Consider the following 19554-nt stretch of genomic DNA (forward strand, 5'->3'; position numbering starts at 1 on the left):
AACAATGGACTGTCGGAGGTTGCAAGATGACAGCCTGGCCCTGTCCCCAACCTGGCAGGAAGGCGCAGGCAGGAGTCTGCGGTCAGCATGAAGTCTGTACCTATCATTAGCATGTCGCAAAGCCTCCTGGACTTGTGCCCGAGTGGAACGGAGACCACAGAGCTGCTCCTCTAATGCAGGAATACTCTGTGGAACAAACGAGTCAGGCAACATGGAAGGTTGGGAACCAAAACTCACCATAAACGGGGACAATCATGAAACAGAATTCAAGGCACTGTTGTGAGCAAACTCTGCCAATAGTAATAGGTCTGACCAGTTGTTATGATGGTCAGAAATATAGCAACGTAGGAATTTCTCCAAGGACTGATTGGCTCGTTCTACAGCCCCATTAGACTGCAGGTGATAGGCAGAGGAGAAAACAAGCTGAACTCCCAACTGTGCACAAAAGGCTTGACAGAACTGGGACACAAACCGACTACTCCTGTCCGAGACAATCACCTTTGGTAGCCCATGTAAGCGAAAGATCTCACAAAAATGGAAGCCAGTTCCTTAGAAGTGGGGAACTACTTTAATGGAATACGACACATGTTTCAGAACCGGTCAACCACCATAAGGATAACTGTGTTGCCCTGGGAGTTGGGTAACTCTACAATAAAATCCATAGACAGGTGGGTCCAGGGCCTCTCTCCATTGGGTATGGGTTGTAGGAGGCCCACTGGAAGGTGTTGTGGAGTCTTACTCTGAGCACACACAGAACAGGCATCTACGAAGCCGGTTATATCAACACATAGACTGGGCCACCAGAATTGTTGGGAAATGGCCCAAAAGAGTTGATTCTTCCAAGGGTGGCCAACAGCCTTAGGATAATGGTAAGTCTGGAGCACAGCAGTACGGAGACTCTCTGGGACAAAGCAGCAGTCACAAGGTTTCTCAGGAGGAGCATGGACCTGAGCAGAAAGAATATTGTCACCCAAAGGAGAAGTGAGACTGGTGAGAACTGTAGCCAGAATACAATCAGGAGGAATCACAGAAACCGGAACCGACTCCAACTTGAAAGTGGAGGAAAATTGTTGTGACAAGGCATCAGCCCTTACATTCTTAGTACCAGGTAAGAATGAGACAATGTAATTGAAATTTGATAAGAAAATAGCCCATCGCTCCCTACTGGGAGGGAGACATTTAGCCTCAGACTAGAATGTGAAATTCTTATGTTCAGTAAAAATGAGAACCTGAACTGTGATACCTTCAAGGAGATGTCTCCATTCTTTCAGGGCTAAAATGATCGCCAACAGCTCTCTGTCACCAATCTCGTAATCGCAATCCGCGAGTGTCAATTTCTTGGAAAAGTAGCCACAAGGATGCAAGGCGCTCTCAGAGGTAGGACGTTGGGACAGAAGGGCACAAACACCAGTCTCAGAAGCATCCACCTCTAGGATAAAAGGCCAGGATGTGCCAACACAGGAGCAGAAACAAAGGCAGCCTTGAGACTCACAAAGGCCTTAACAAACACTGGAAACCAACTCTGTGGGTTACCGTCCTTTCTGGTCATATCAGTCAGGGGCTTGATCAGAGATGAGGTTATGAATAAACTTCCGATAATAGTTGGCAAAGCCCAGGAAATGATGCAGAGGACATAAACCCACGGATTGGGCCACTGTAAGACTGTTGAAAATTTCTCTGGGTTCATCGAAAAACTAGCAGTGGAAATTACATAACCCAGGAATTTAACCTGTCCACAATGGAATTCGCACTTCTCCAATTTACGAAAGAGATTGTTCTCTCTTCGTTTCTGAAGCACACGACATCTGTGTGGTGGCTCTCCAGGGACTTGGAAAATGAGGATATCATCAAAATAAGCCACCACACATAACTGCAACAAATCTCAGAGGACATCGTTAATGAATTACAAAGGCCAAAAAGCATTACGAGGTACTCATAATGGCCTGTTCTGGTATTATAAACAGTTTTCCACTCGTTGCCCTCCTTAGTCCTCATGATATTGTAAGCCCCTCTCAAATCAAGCTTCGTGAAAACCGTTGCTCCCTTGAGGCGGTCAAATAACTCTGTAATCAACAGAATTGGATAGGCATTCTTAATCGTGAAATAATTGAGACTACTATAATCAATACAAGGTCTCAGTTCACCACTCTTCTTCATGAAGAAGAATCCAGCACCAGCAGGGGATGAGGGTTTGTGCATGAAACCTTGAGAAAATGCATCTGCAACATACTCCTCTATGGCCTTATCCTCCAAGACCAACAAAGGGTGAACCCGGCCACGAGAGAGTATGGCACCAGATTAAAGGTCAATTGTACAATCAAACGGCCGATGTGGTGTCAGAATCTAGGGGGAGGCCGAGATGCTGAGAGGGCTCCCCTTGCGGCCGAGTGCAGCACAACTCTGAAGATGACACAGGGATGCAGTGCCCACAGTAGCACAGGTTGCCTGGTAGCAGCAGCAGATGAAGGAGCTGAGTAAACAAGTCCCCGGAGGCAACTGTGCAAGGAAGTTCAGGAGAGGGATAACAGAAGTCCAATAGCAGGGTCAAGGCCAGGCCAAGGGTCAAACACGGAAGATCAGTCCTGAGGTCGGAGCAACGGGTCCTGAGCTGAAGATCGGAGAGCAGGAGCCAAGCCGAGGTCGGGTGCAGGGAGCAGACAAGGGACGTCGGGTACAAGCCAGAGGTAGGAGCCAGGAGAACAACAGAAGCAGGTCAAACAAGCCGGGTCGGTGCACAGGAGATCAGACAGCAGGAATCACGGACACAGATACACAGGAGAAGCTGACGATAATCCAGCGATGCGGCACTGTCAGGTGAACGTTTAAATAGGCAAGGTGCCTAGGTCACGTCGTGTGCGCGCCATAGCGTTCGTACGCCTACCACGTGTAACGTTATGCGTTCGTATCACACCGCATACTCGCACTCGATCAGACGCAACGTCGGGCGTTTGTCTAGGAACCACATTGCGCCTCCGTGTGCGCTGACGCGCGTTAACACGAACGTACCTCGCGAGGTTGCGCCTATTTCCCTGACATGTGGATGCAAACTAATGGCTTGACCTTTGTTAAAGACATCTTTAAAATCGTGGTACTCCTCCTACAGGGAGGAGAGTGAAGAGATGCACAGGACCTTGGATACCTTTTAGAAGCATGTCTTACTGCATTGTAGCGACCAGGAAAGAACCTCAGCATGGTGCCAATCAAAAGAGGGGTTGTGCCTCTGTAGCCAAGGATAACCAATAACCAGCGGAAACTTAGGTGAGGAAATAACTTGGAATTGGATTATCTCATGGTGACGAGCCCCTACAGCCATGTACAATGGAACCGTCTCATGAGTCAAATTCACATGAGCAGGCTTTAGCAGGGGTCTCCCATCAAGAGCCTCAATGGCAATTGGAGTGTCACGCAACTGCAGCGGAATTGAGTGCTTTGATACAATGATAGCATCAATAAACAGGCCTGCAGCTCTAGAGTCGATTAGAGCCTGTATCTCGACGGATGACTCAGCCCAAGAAAGGGTGACCAAAACCAGGGTCTTATCCTTCTGGATAACTGGGGACGAAACAACGCCACCTAAGGTCTGTCCGTGAGAGGACCTCAAGGTTCGGGCATTCCTTGGATGGGTAGGACAAGACTTCAAAAGGTGACCTGCCTGGCCACAATAAAGGCACAATCTCTCCCTCCTCCTAAAGGTTCTCTCATCCGCAGAGAGACGTGTGAAGCCCAAGTGCATGGCTTCATCTTCACTGACCGACTCTGTACCAGGAAGCATGGGAGGTGAGGGATTACAAAGCTCAGAGGCAAACATACAGAAGGCTTCCACAAGCACTCCTTAAAAGAGAGTCTTTCTCTGAGTCTGGGCTCAATGAGGATGACAAACGTGATAAACTTCTCCAGCTCAGTGGGTATATCTAGGGCTGCTATATCATCCTTGATGGTATCTGAGAGACCACGAGAAAAAGCAGCCACAAATGAAGACCTCATTGTTCCAAGCAACCTCTGCTGCCAGAGTACAGAGTTCAATGGCATAGTTGGCAACAGTTCTTGTACTCTATTTGATGGACATGAGGCATTTGGCAGCAGAAGCGTAGTGTGCGGGAACGTCAAATACCCTTTTAAAGGAGGCCACAAATTTAGGGTAACTCAAGACAACAGGTTTTTGCGTCTCTCATAGAGGGCTTGCCCAGGCCAAGGCTCTCTCAGAAAGCAAAGCTATCACAAAACCTACTTTGCTTCTGTCCATAGGAAACGCCTGGGGCAGCATCTTAAAGTATATCTCAACCTGGTTGAGAAAGCCTCTACATTGGACTGGATCACCCCCAAATTGCTGGGGAAGCAGAGCGAAACCAGACATACCTCTTATAGAGGTAATACTCAAGGCAGATACCTGCACAGAGACTGGCGCAGCAGCAGGGACGGCCTGCAACACAGGTTGTACTGGAGCAGCCACAGTGGGAGATTCCAGGTGAGCCATGCAACTCAGGAGCATTTGTAATGCTATGGCACACTGATCTTGTGATCTTGCTCATCCAATCTGGAAAAAATATTACCAATAAGTGGATTGACTGTATATTCTGAATTCCTGGTCTTCGCCTACTATCAGAAACCATGAAATCAGACTGAGACAGAAGTACAGTTAAATCACACTTGTTTAATAAAAAAAAGTAAATAGAAGAAACATAGTCAAAACATAGCCAGAGTTCAGGAACCGGAACGGATAGTCAGACAAGCCAAACGTCAGGGAACTGGAGATGAACGTAGTAAAACAGCAAGCAGGATCTGGAGCCAGAAGGGATATCAGCCAAGCAAGTCTTTTAACAGGAATGCAGGAGATTGTCTCTGTGATGTTGACTAAGGCACAGGCAGAGATCCTCTGGGCTGGACGGCTTAAGTAGGCAGGACTGACGAGCAGGATATCATCAACAGCTGAGTAACTGTGGAGAGATAGGAGCTGACAATTAGCCGACAGCTGAGTGGCCAGCTCAGAGAAGGAAGGACTGACACCTTTGAAATTAGATCAAGTGGCTTAGAATATCCAATAATGAGGACTTTGTTATGTGTTAGCCACCTCACTATAAATGGCTGGGTTCCCAGCAGCCATTTGTCAGAGTGGATAGGGAGAGCTGACAGTGTGTTTAGAGAGAGACAGATTGTTGCTGCTATACATTGCTATACAGTGTTGTATTGGGCTACATTACTGTGAATTGCATTGTGATTGCTTTTTTTTTTTTTTGGTCAGAACTCACCAATGTTATGTTTTGGCACCACCCAGCACTGGTCCTGTACTGGCTAACAATATGCAATACTCTCTGCATTCCAGCACCCTGTATTCGATCTTGTAGCCTCTGTCTAGCACCCAATCAGACATTTGTATCCCTCTGATACCTGGATGAAATAACACTCTCTAAATGTTTTATTTCAGGACAAAACCTGCATTGTCTGTTCCCTCTACATCATGTCCTAAAGAAGCTGCTTATGTACTTTGTAGCCACTGTACAATCTGTGTGGCTATAGTGTCTGAAAAAATACACTCTTATGTTTATTTCAGGATAAAATTTGCCTCATGTCTCACAAAAATGCTTCAATCACAGAGCCAAATTAGCTGTGGTGCAGCACCTATACTGCAAAAAACTGCACTCTGTAACCCAGGTGTGTGCGTACAGCCATGGCCAGGAAGCAATGATGGACTGAGTGATTGCAGGTGTCCACTGGTGTTCAGATGTAATCACACAGTCAGAAATGATCTGTGGTTAGGAACAGATGATCATCCCAGCATGCTACAGAGGCAGTCATTTTTCTCTAACCACAAGTAATCAACTCCTGTCCAATTACTTGTTAACATTGGTGGACAGCTCAAGCTGCTGTCAGACTATAATTTATTTGTACATGCACACTAGAGCCCCTATGTGCAGTTTATCAGAAGATATTTGCTGCACCAAGGTTGGCCATTTGGCTATGTGAATGAGGCCTTGCACAGCAGGCTAACCAAGCTCTTCACATACTGACGCGCCACTGTAAAATATTTATAGGTATTGTTTTCTGAAATAATATACTTTAAATGTTGATTTTATGTTAAAACATGTCCTGTGTCTCCCTCTTCCACTGCAACCTCAACAATCTGCTTACATACTGTCCAGCCACTGTACCAATTCTTGTGGCTATTGTCTTTCACTGAGGCCTAAACAAGCTACTTGACTACTTTCCAGCCACTGTACAATATATAGTATAAGGCTATTTTTCTCTGAAATAATACACTTTGGCATTTATTTCAGGATAACACCTACTTCACTTCTCCCTCTTACATTGTGGCCTAACCAATCTGCTTTCATACTGACCAGCCACTGTAAAATATTTGTGGCTACTGTGCCTGAAATAATACAATATCATTTTAATTTCAGGATTAAACCTGCCTTGCATCTCCCGCTTACACTGTGGCCTAGTGAGGCTACTAACACACTATCCAGCCAATGTACAATATTTGTGATTATTAGCTCTTAAAATATTACACTTTGTTTGTGATCTCACTGCAAAGTATATTCCCATGGGCAATAAGTTTAAAAGGCTAAAAATAAAACCTCTGTGGCTCACGGACCAAAGTAAAAAAAAACTACAAACTATAAGAATAAGAGCTTTTAAAAAATATAGAAATGAAAGAACACTAGTGTAATTTAAATGTTACAAAGAATATAACAGAATATGTAAAAATGAAATCAAGGATGCAAAAATTCAAAATGAAAGACAGACTGCAAAAGATAGATAGTAGGACAAACCCCAAAAAAATCTTCAAATATATTAATAGTAAACAGGTAAAGTTGAGCATGTAGGACCCTTTACTAAATAATCTGGATTGGGTGACTGGGGACAAAGAGAAGGCTAAATTATGAAATATTTTCTTCAGCTCAGTGTATACAAAGGAGCATGGGGGAGCTCATATCCATAATGGGGGATGTAGTGACATAGCCCCAAATCCACAATGGCTCAAAAGTGATATGGTCCAGAAATATTTGGACAGAATAAAGGTGGATAAAGCACCTGGACTTGATGGCATCCACCCACGGATCCTAAAAGAATTGAGCTCTGTAATTTCTAAGCCATTATATCTAATTTTTAGGGACTCATTAATGACAGGAATAATACCACTGGATTGGCGCAGGGTCAATGTGGTTCCTATATTTAAAAAGGGAACAACGTCTTTACCAAGTAACTATAGACCTGTTAGTTTAACTTCTATAGTTGGGAAGATACTGGAGAGATTAATAAAAGACCACATGGACGGGTTCTTGTAGGAAAAAAATATTTTAAGCAACAGCATGGATTCATGAAATTAAAAGTAAAAAAGTAGTGGTGCGCTGTACTGGGGTGGAATTCGCCTACCCCCACAAAAAACAGTATGCTATATCAGTAATTGGATTGAACAAACAGTAATCCTAAAGATTATAAACTGGATAGGTGTAAGTATAGATACGACATGTCATAAAATCAATTGCTCGAATAAGACATATATATAGATTCGTATAGCATACTTCAATAAAAAGTAGTGATACTCTTCCGTGTTCATATAGCTGTGACAACGCTAATAAACAATATACAATATAAAAAACATATAAAATATATTTAAGGTGCAACGTGTGGGGATTCGTTTGAAATCGCATAAAGTGCTGGTGCTCTAATGTAATAGAGATAGATAACCTTCCCAAATATATAAAAATATAGTAACAAACAAGACTAATGCAAATATCAAATGTCCATTTAAAGTGCAAAGTGCAGCAATTATCCTCAAAATCGCACAGAGTGCCAGTGCTTCAATATAACAAATGTGATTAATTGTGAAGAAATGGCGATGGGGGATAGTGGTGCTGGTGGTGGGGAATATATCCTTCGTGATCCCGTATGGTCTGGTAATGGGTGTCCCCTTACCTTACCGCTGTAAGGTAACAGCATATATAATGATCTTTGGGATCCTTGGTGGTGTTTCCCTTTAAAATCCCGTTGTGGTGTTCATAGATCCTGGTGTGTGTTGTTCTGCCTGTTATGCTGTGTGGCCCCTTTAAGAGATTTCTCTTAGGTATTTCAGCAATAGGGTCCCTCAGCGAAATGGCATGTATATAGAGTCAAAGAGATATAGAGGAAGGATGCCCTATAGTGTAGTATATTTGATAAGTACGTTTTATTAAAAAGCAAAAAGACACTCACAGACACAGAGTAAAACAAGCGTTTTATAAACGAGCAACAAACTCGGTATGCGTCACTTCCGGTAGCTAGTGTCCCCAAGGGACATGCACATAGCAGCCAGAGGTGGCAGTAAAGAGCTTGATGTCAGAGCTCAGTGTCAGTCACACAAGAACAGCAAAAGCTGGGAGATCATTTGTGTACCTTATCCTGCCTTCTTCAGGTCCCTTAGACTTGCGACGGCTGTACCCCCCTGATGGAAGCCCTGCCTGACTGCCGCATGTAGATATACATAGACAGAATGGCAGGGCTGGCGCAAATGGGCGCGAGCTCCACGAGTAGGATCACGGGTCCCGCAGACTTGATGTCTGTGGGGATACCCGCGATCATCTCATGGAGAGGAAGAACGGAGAAATGCTAATGTAAACAAGCGTTTCCCCATTCTGCCTAGTGACACTGTCACTGATCCCAGCTCCCTGTAATCAGTGATGTGTCACACGTAGCCCTTCCCCCCACAATTAGAATCACTCCCAAGGACACACTTAACCCCTACAGTGCCGCCTAGTGTTAACCCCTTCACTACCAGTAACATTTACACAGTAATCAATGCATTTTAATTGTACTGATCATTGTATAAATGTGAATGGTCCCAAAAATGTTTCAAAATAGTTTGTTGTGTCCGGCATAATGTCACAGTCCCAATAAAAATCGCTGATCACCGCCATTACTAGTAAAAAAATAACAAAAATTCCATAAAACTATCCCCTATTTTGTAGACGCTATAACTTTTGCACAAACCAATCAAACGATTATTGCGATTTTTTTAACCAAATATATGTAGAAGAATACGTATCGGCCTAAAATTTTTTTTTAGCAAAAAGTAAAAAATAATGTGTTTTTTTCAAAATTGGCGCATTTTTTGGTTTATAGCAGAAAAAAAAAACGCAGAGGTGATCAAATATCACCAAAAGAAAGCTCTATTTGTGGGGAATTGCGCAATTGTTAGTTAAAGCGACGCAGTGCCGAATCGCAAAAAGTGCTCTGGTCTTTGGCCAGCTAAATGGTCCGGGGGCTGAAGTCTTTAAGGACATGGGATAATATATGAAGGGGAGAATAGTGATTGATGCAACACTATAATGGAATGATCTCATTAATCTCCAAGTTTCCATGCAGTTGTTAATTAGTTATATACAGTAGTTGCACTTTATCTTATATTTGATTTATGAATATGGATTTAAAAAATATAGATTTTCTATATGTACAAAAAAAATATATATTTTTGTATAATTTGTTTGGTTGTGCCTATAAAGTCCAAGCCTCCTGTTCAACTATTCTGTCTCAACAGTAACTTATTATAGCAGCAGGGGGGGGGGGGACACTGATACGAGCGTGAAGGCAGGGAGGGGGGAGAGGACAGGAGACAAGAGACAAAGGATGACAGAGGCCCGTAAACTGACCACAATGTCAGGGCCCAGCAGCCATGATAAACCGTGGTCAGTTTACAGAGGGGAGGGCAGAAGCAGGCAGGATCAGCCAGGTATTTTAGGTGATACAGGTGCCAAATTACACAGCACAAGCACTGTGCTGTATAACATGCTTTAAGGGAACAGGATCAGTTTTTTTTTTTAGGGTAATAAACACTTTAACACCTAGGTTCAGGGCGGATTGGCAGTAGCCCCAGCAACTGGGACAGGGAGTAAAACCCAGCGTCGGATCAATGTACACAAAACCATGACACCGCGGTTCTTTCAGTTTACTGCCTATTCTTTTATATTGCTGCTTGTAAAAAGTGAGTATAGGAGAGTAAGTAAAATGTAAATGTAGTGTAAACTCTACATACTCACTCACAGGGGCGTTTCTTAATAACTAGCAAAGTCTTTGTGTTATATGTGAATCAGTAACCCTTCTCCAAAGGGTGTGTTTAGCGGAGATATGTAATTTTCATCCAAGGCATTTCAAACGTACTTTCAGGAGTAGAAATGGAAGAATCCTTCGTCCGTTCAATAGTTGGTTTATTTTTCAGAAAGACAAGATTGACATCTGGTAACATATGGCATGGTGATGGCTTCAGAAGGAGGAATGGGTCATCTGATCTACATTCTCCAAAGTGTAGAATCCTTTCTCTTCCCACCGATCCTCCCTTTCCTATCACCCTAGTCCATTCTTATACTGTTTCAAGATGTTATGTCAGCATATTCTAATAACACCCACATTTGCATATATACCCAATATGGTTCAGTCTATAGATAAGTAACATAACTCCACCCATTGTCCTGACTAGTAACTCAAAATATAAATACCTACTCAGCAAATCCCCTCCTCCCTATATGATCTGCTGTTGTGTGACCTTCAGAAACCATCACTCACCACCAAACATATAACTTACATATATTTTCAGAAACTTTTATCTTTTAAGATATTAATTACCTCAAAAACTTCTAACACTGCTTTAGTGCTCATGTACTGTCTTGCTGCTAGTCAATTTTTACTAAACATATATCTTATGTCTATATTCTTAATTTTTTGGAAGTAATTGGGAACTACGGAAATTGGGATTGGGAGGGTATTGGGGAAAAGTGGGATTATGGATTCAAAGTGTATTTGTGTTTTTACATTTTATTAAACTGTTAAGACAGACCTTTGGTATGTCATTGGTTATCTGTGTGTGCTGCCTGTCTTCACCTCTGATAAGGATATTTACTATCTTGTGTCAAAAGACTTCTAGACTGTAACTTGGTGGTCTACTACACTACACTGTTGCTTACAGTTCACTTATTAGCTCCAGACCTCCCCCCTGGTGTCTTCCAACACGTGGTCTGTGATGCTGGAGCAGGATGAACCCAGCGGGTGTGACCTGGGGTCAGCACACAGCTAAGTCCAAATTTTCTATGGAGGTAGTCAATGAAGAATACCAGCTGGCTTCTAGACTCTCATGTGGGACCATTTTTAAACTCTGGCTTGTCCTCACTCACTCCAATGTAATATTGTTGCAGTTCCTAGGTCTTGCCTCTTCCAATGTGGTTTCTATTCTGCAAATCCAGCTTCCAGGTCTAACTTTTTCCATGGTGCTTTACTTTACGTAAACATTTGGTCCACAATCAGGCCCGGACTAGCCATAGGGCAGACCGGGCATTTGCCTGGTGGGCCGGGGCCATCCACTCCGTGGCCTGTTGATGATCAGGCCACACAACGGGAGGGAAGCGGTGGCCTGGACAGGGCTAACACAGGCCACGGCCGCCGTTCGCCTACCACTATGTGGCCATGCCTGTGTCTTCTCCAGTGGAACTAGCGGCTTCATGGGCTGTAGCTGTGTGAGAGAGCCACACTATATGCACACCACCAGAGAAAGCCACTCTGTACCCACACCACCAGAGAGAGTCATGAGGGCCCCACTGTACCCAAGCCACCAGAGAGAGCCATGCTGTACCTCCACCACCATTGAGAGCCACACTATACGCACACCACCAGAGAGAGCCACACTGTACCCACACCACCAGAGAGCCACACTGTACCCACACCACCAGAGAGCCACACTGTACCCACACCACCAGAGAGCCACACTGTACCCACACCACCAGAGAGCCACAATAGCCACAAGAGGCACGCTGTACCCACACTACCAGAGAAAGCCATGCTGTACCCACACCACCAGAGAGAGCCATGAGAGCCATGCTGTACCCACACCACCATTGAGAGCCACGCTGTATGCACACCACCAAAAAGAGTAACGCTGTACCCACACCACCAGAGAGAGCCACGCTGTATCCGCACCACCAGAAAACAACCAGAAAACCATGCTGTATCCGCACCAACAGAGAGAGCCACACTGTACCCGCACCACCAGAATCACTGGGCAGTGTGGGCACAATAGGAGACAGACGGTACTAGCATTGTATGGCGAATGTTTACCAACACCCCCCTCCCCCGGTACCTGGAAAAGTTGGCTGCTTAGTATAAAATGCCCGGGCCTTTTTTTTTTTTTGTCCCAGTCTGGGCCTGTCCACAATTCTGTGGTATGCATTGCATACCACCTTTCATATAGAACTCCATCAACATGGGAATACAGTGTTGCTGGGGTGTCCACATTGGCACAGCAGCCATCCTGATCCAGTTTAACGGCATCTCCCAGCCATATAATTGAAAGGATTAGTGTTTATCTCATCTCGTTCTCAAAATCAGATTAAAAGAAGGATACAATCCCTACTGTACGTTATTTACAATTGCACATGCCTCCAATGACAGTTTCCACACTCCCACGCCTTAGCTTTGAAAATAGCAAGAACCGATTCGCCCACTTCATGCAGTAATTATCTATTACCTGAGTGAACTCCGAATACGAATATTATGTGGTGGATAGCACGTGGTGAGATTAGGCTGAGACTGTGAAGAGGTTAATCGTGCTGGTCGTTGGTGTGGAGCTGAAAAGAAAAAAATGAAAATCTTTATACTTTCCTGAGCAGAAGAATCAGCTTCCTTCATGTTGTTTGCAAATAATGTAAAACTACTGGACACGCCTTAAAGTTTAATACTGTAATGTTAAAACCAGTAAAATATATACTATGAATAACTGTGTGTACCTTTAACCACTTGACCCCCAGGCCTTTTCTGGCACTTTTTTGTTTACATGTAATAATCAGTATTTTTTGCTAGAAAATTTCTTAGAACCTCCAAACAGTATATATATATATATATATATATATATATATATATATATATAAATTGGTGGCTTTTGCAATTTTATTTGTCACATGGCATTTGCGCAACGTTTTTTTTAAACACAATTTTTATTAAATAATGATTGAATCATGACAGGTTTTGATTTCATTTTTAACAGATTCTGTCAAAAAAATCCAATACATAACGCAACTTCCTGGGAAAACATAAAAGATGATGAAAGGTGCTGTTATGCCGAGTAAATAGATACTGAAAAGGTCAAGCTTTAAAATTGCGCACACCAGTGCCACAGGGACAAATGATGTAAATTTTACTATCCATAGGCGGCACTTTAAAAGCAGACTACAGGTTACCACTTTAGATTTATACAGGACCTACACATGCGTCCACCCTGCTATGGGGGCATGCGTTCGCCACTTGCTTTGAGAGCACTCATGCATGCTTGCTCCCGAGACCCGTTCTGAGTGTCCATAAGAAACACAGAGCAGGACATGGCCCCGCTCCCTCTCCCCACTGGTTTTGATTGGCATTGGCTCCAGCTGCTGTATCTGAGCCAATCATTGATCGAGAGACGCGGGAGAGCCATGGCTCTCATGCACATTGCTGGATCAGGATCGGGCTCAGGTATGTATATAGGGGGGACAACGGGGAAAGCTGCATGCAGTAAGTTAAAAACCTTCTACCTCGACGCCCACTTTAATGGATTATATTTCAACATTTACTTATTATCCCTTAAAGTGGTTGTACAGTCAATTTTGGGACTTTTACCTACAGGAAAGCCTATAATAAGGCTTACCTGTAGGTAATAAGGCTTACCTGTAGGCAATGCAGCACTGACTGCAGCGGCGCATGTGCACAGGGGATTCTCAGCTGAAAGTCCGGCAGACGCCAGACCCTGCCAGAGACGATATTGCAGCTCCGGCCACTCACAGCGCCGGAGCCGCGATACCCGGAATGTCAGCTCCCTCGGCGTGGATTGGGCCAGATGACGGGGCCTCGTTCTAAGATAAGTATTTCATAATGAGCAAGTATGTGGTGCATACTAGCTCATTATGCCTTTTCCTTTGCAGGTGAGTAAAAAAAAAAAAAAAAAAAAACTTCAGCGGGTATACAACCGATTTAAACCAACTACAGATATTCAACAGCTACAAAACCCTGTTTATTGAGTTTATATCTAGTCAGGAGCTAACATCGTAAAAAAAACTGGGCCCTTTTTCTTAACAGACATTCATTAAATAACTAAAACTAACAAGCAATGTTTGTTCATTTTTTTTGCTTTTGTTTTAATAAAATAAGAAAAAGGGCATCCCATCTGCCCTGATAATGAGTCACCAACCCACCAGTTCAGGCATTCAAGGTATAGCTTGGTACAACTGCTGGAGTAAGGTGTTTATACAGGCCCCTTGCATTGTTATTATCATCCCTATGACCATAAAGTGTAGCTATAGCCTAAACATGTGTAGTTTTTATTTGAATAGGGAAGCAGAAAACCTCAGTCAGCAAAATGTTGCAGGAGAGGGGGTTAGGGCAATATCCGATATGTCAAGGAGCAGAGAGGCTATAACAATGGGCAATGTGCAGAAAACAAGGGCAGAGTATGTCAGCAGGCCATATGTACAGAGAACAGAAGTGCAGAAGAGGAGGGTGGCAAGTGTGTATATGGTGTGACAGAGCGAGGCTCTGTCCCTATAAAATTGGAGGAAAAAGGGATCTCCAACCCTGTGTCCAGGTCTGGATGATAACGAGCAGGGTGTGTGCCCAGCTGCAGACAGGCCATATAATGAAAGGATGTTGGGAGTAGAGTGTGAGGGATGGTGGAGTGGAGTAGTTTGAAGCTGTGTGCATGTCCAAAGAGCCCAAAGCTGTGTGCGTTGAAGGGTTGAAGCTGTGTGCGTCCAAAGAGCCCAAAGCTGTGTGCGTTGAAGGGTTGAAGCTGTGTGCGTCCAAGGAGTCCAAAGCTGTGTGTTAAAGGGCTTGAAGCTGTGTGCGTCCAAGGAGCCTAAGACTGTGTGCGTCCAAGCAGTTTGGTGGACGGAGCAAGTACCTATAGCAGCACTACTGCTGAAGAGTAGCCAGGTGGGCTAGCATTTTCATTTGGATTTTTTGTGTATTTAATGTAAGCTTGGACCCCTGCGTGGGATTTCTGGATGGACTAATATTTTGTTTTCTTATAATAAACGTGGGCTACCAGGCCCTTAACCATAAACACCTGCCTGATGTGAACTAAAAAATGCATCTACCAATTGAGCTAAACACCCCAATGTTACAATGGGTAATGGATTATTGTGACTGTAATCAATGGATCATTTCATGCTACCTAGGCTATTACTACTGAATTTGGAATGCTGTGTTTACTTAAAGCGGAGTTCCACCCAAAAATTGAACTTCCACTTTAAGTGATGGTGACCCCCTGACATGCCACATTTGGCATGTCATTTTTTGGGGGGAGCCTATATCCTCTTTTTAGAGGCATCCAGCTCCCACTTCCTCCCAAGGCTCTGTGGCACCAGAAGGAAGATCACCTCTCCCCATCCCTCCCTGCAATCTTCTGTGACACCTCACAGGCCCCAGAAGATTGCCGGGCCATTCACAGCGCACAGCACGGCTCACATATTCGCAGTGCGTGCCCGGCTGTGAAGCCACAGCCGGGCACCCACAGTAAGATTGCCTGCGCCATGGAGAGGAGAGGAGCGGGGCTTCATACGTCTGACTCGCTGGACCGTGGGACAGGTGAGTATCCGATTATTAAATGTCAGCAGCTACACTTTTTGTAGCTGCTGACTTTAAAAAAAATTATAATAATTTGGCGGAATTCCGCTTTAAACTGACTTTTCAGCTCTGTGGTTTATAATAGTTTGCTGAATACGTAACATTTTAAAAAATGCACTTTTTAAACTTCGGACACATTTTCAATCAGCCAAAGCTGTTACACTTCACATAGAGAATGATTTCTGAGGTCAACAATGCATTGCAGCTGTTAAGACTCATGATGGCTACTTCTACTGCTGGGAAAATGACACTCAACGCTCTGGTAAGATTCGATTATTGCAAGTATAGCATAATTAAAAATTGTGATTAACCCCTTCCCCCCCTTCCTTGTGTAGAACTAGCCCCATAATAGATGTTTGCCCATATTCTTTAGCCAGCAGTTTCCTCACAGCACATCTCACAGTTTAATTGCTCTTCGGGATAATTAAACAGTCTAGAGCAGTGATGGCGAATCTTCGCTACCCAGATGTTTTGAGACTACATTTCGCATGATTCTCTAGTACAGTGTTGCCAACCACCAGTATTTTCACTGGCAGCCAGTAAAAAATGGGCATTTTTCTGCTGCCAGTAAATGCCAGTGAAAGAAAAAGGTTGCCAGTAAAAAATATGGCTGTGACATTTGGCCGAGACCATCCGAGTGCCTGCTACAGTGTGTTCGGACTGTGCCAGCAGTGTGTCGCATGAAGTCATGGTGCAAGGGAATGGAGCAGCTGGAGCCTCATGTGCAGGTCTGTGGAATGGAAGGAAGGCAAGTCGGGAGTGGACTGAAGGGACCACCTGGCATGAAGAGAGAGGGTCACTGTGACTCAGGAGGGGAGGTGTCATGTTTGTGAGGTGCCATCACCATCTATGCTGCTGCACACTGCTGTCAGTGTCACTGTGAGTGTCAATTGCATATGTGTGTGCCGCCCATTCTAATTTCTTGCCCTCTCGATTTCTGTCCCTGAGCTACTTATTTACTATATCGAAAATAAAATAAGTAATATGTTTTTGCCTTAGTATCTAACTTAAATCACTTTACTAATTGCATGATGTACTTTTTTTTTAAACAAGCTGAAATAATGAAACATGTTTTTAGCGCCACATCCTGTTATCTATGCAATAAATACAAGGTTTGTATGGGACGTTTAAAGCGCAACTACACCATATTGTAAAAAAAATATACATTTTAATGCAATTTATAGAATACATAATTGGAAGTTAATACAACAATATAGCACAAAATCAATATATACAGTTGCAATGTGGATACATCTCAACATGTTTCGCCATACATATTAAGGCTTCTTCAGGAGAACTTTTTAATAATAATACATCTGCTGCTCTATAGAAGTGAATAGAGGGTCCCATTGGGTCAGACCGCTCATGTGAAAGGGGCCTAAGGCTGCTTTTACACTGATTGTCTATGGTCTACCCATACTGCGGGTGCAGCGCAGTGCACCTGTGGCTTTCCTGAAGGCTAGCTGTACTTTGCCATAGAATTCTATTGTATCCTGCAGGTGTGGTGCACTTTCTGAAAGCTCACCAAACCCACAGATAAAAGTCTATGGCTCAGTGCAGGTAACTTGCAGGTGCACTGCGCTGAACCTGTGGATCAGTTTGAAAGCAGCCCAGTAACCACTGCAGAACAGAAATGCAAAACAGATATGCCCATATATACACTGTGATTTTAGTAATAAACTTACCTTTAATAGCACTCTTTCATTCAGGTATCACCAGCTGTTACTGTCCCAGGCAGAGAACATTTGGTATCACTCCTCCTTTGACAGGAGCTGGGGCTATACAGGAAGCAGTGGCTTATGCCAATGCCCATTAGCTTCTGCTCCACAGCTGCTTGCTTCCTCTACTGCTGGCTTCATTTCACAACACTGATGCTTTGGGATGGTGGATCAGCAACCTGTGATCTGGGCTTCCCAACCCACTATCCCAGAGCAGGAAATCATGGGCCCCATCAGAGGGCTCCACGGGCCACTGGTTGGGCACCCCTGCTCTAGAGCCACATCAGTATCCATCTTCCATTTTTGTCTGCATGTAGTCAGAAATTTGAGAAGCAAGATAGTAATTTTATATAGACTTTTGAAATAAGTCCCTTTGTGTTATTTGCTTGGACTGTACTATCCAAAATAATGCCTTGTGTTCACACGACCGGACTTTGACGGACTGGGTCCGACAGTCTTCCAGGCGAACTTTTGGTGGAGTTCCAGCGGACTTTCTGAATGAACGGACTTGGACACACACAATCACACCAAAGTCTGATGGATTCTAACGACCAAACTAGAATAAGGAAGTTCATAGCCAGTAGCCAATAGCTGCCCTAGCGTCGGTTTTTGTCTGTCGGATTAGCATACACACGAACATGTTTATCGGTCTGGCGGAGTTCCGGCGGGAAAATGTAAAGCATGTTCTATGAAACACCTTTTATCCAAATCATATTCCATACAAAGTTTTCAGCACTCCATTGGAGTACAGATGCATCAGTGTATTAATCCCTGCACATTCCTTTCTCAAAAATCCTTTCAAATGTGAGATTTCAGAAAACACTCTGACCATAAAGTGTATATTTTGTGTAACCTAAAATACCCAATATTGTTTTAGTGGACTGCCAGATCTTATATGTCCTAAAAAATGTGGGATGGGTATATTGATTAAAGGGTGAAATAGATTACTCCAAAGATAGTAGGGGGTTACTATCATCGAGTAAAGAGTTAAATACACCAAAAGAGGGTATATCTGAGCCCCCACTTTCCCAGCCACAAGATATTGAAGTTGGGCTGCCAGGAAATATATCCAAGGGTTTGGAGCCGACAGCCCTGCCTCAGTATTGGGGTATTGTAGATGTACATATTTCATTCTAGCAGGCTTGTTCTTCCCTATCAAGCTATGAAAGATCATGACAAATCTATTAAAATACTTCTATGAAATCCAGCAAGGCAAGTTATGTAAATAATACAATAACTGTGGCATCCATATTATTTTCAAGTGATTGGTACGACCACGGAGAGTGGCAGCTTGCACCAAACTTCATTTTGAGATCTAAATTTCTGAAGTAATGGTAGCAAGTTTTGGGGAATATATTCCTTAGGATGGGCAGAGATATTTAGCCCAGGGTATTTAATCTTAGCATCCACCCTAAGTTGTGATACTACATGGGGCAGAGAGTCCCGGAGAGGGTCTAGTGGGAGTAATACTGACTTATTCCAGTTAATCCTAAAACCCGGAAAAGGTGACAAATTTCTCTATAACAGACATTGTGGCAACCAGTGATGCCCGAGTATCAGCTAAATACAGCAAGATGTCATCTGCATACAGAGTTATTTTGTCCTCATACTGACCTCTCACCCCTGTCATTTGCCTAAGCATAGCTGCAAGGGGTTCTGTCACTACCGAAAACAAAAAGGGATGATAGTGTCATAGTGGACACCCTTGTCTGGTGCCTCGGAAAAGAGAAAAGGAGTTTGACAGGCTCCCATTAACTGTTATAGAGGCCTTGGGTGCCATTTTTAAGAGCTTGACCCAATTAGTATTGACAAAACCGAAATGTTTAAGAATTTCCCATACCTAGCACCTCTCTATGCTGTCAAACGCCTTAACAGCATCTAAAGACAGCAAGGCTCTATTAGTTGCATTATTAACGGGAGCTTGTATATTTAAAAAAGTTCTTCTTAAATTTACAACAGTTTAGGCATAAAACCTCTTTGGTCTGGATGGATAATCGATTTGACTTTATTTAACCTATTGGCCAATGATTTCTGGCCTGGACCTTGTGATCGGTTCTGGTGAATTGCAGACTGTCCTCTGCCTGTGTAATGTAAACACAAGCAGAGGAAGTGACATCTTATGGTGAGTACACCAACACTACACTACACTAATACCAGTACACGTAGGCACACTTTTCACCCCCTGATTCCCCCCCCCCCCCCCCAAGTTAGCCCTTTCACTCCC

General features: G+C 43.7%; 1 protein-coding gene across 1 annotated transcript in view; it reads right to left on the reverse strand.

Moving 5' to 3' along the window:
• The window catches only part of LOC143974426 (FYN-binding protein 1-like), a 449689-nt gene that overhangs the window by 316058 nt on the left and 114077 nt on the right, over positions 1-19554 (reverse strand). Inside the window, exon 3 of the mRNA XM_077475803.1 lies at positions 12488-12587. Within this exon, the coding sequence (XP_077331929.1) occupies positions 12488-12587 (100 nt within the window). The remainder of the gene's footprint in view (positions 1-12487; positions 12588-19554) is intronic.

The sequence above is a fragment of the Lithobates pipiens genome, unplaced genomic scaffold, assembly GCF_037356315.1.
Source record: "Lithobates pipiens isolate NorthernLeopardFrog02 unplaced genomic scaffold, aLitPip1_a1.2 Scaffold_13, whole genome shotgun sequence".
Taxonomy (NCBI): Eukaryota; Metazoa; Chordata; class Amphibia; order Anura; family Ranidae; genus Lithobates; species Lithobates pipiens.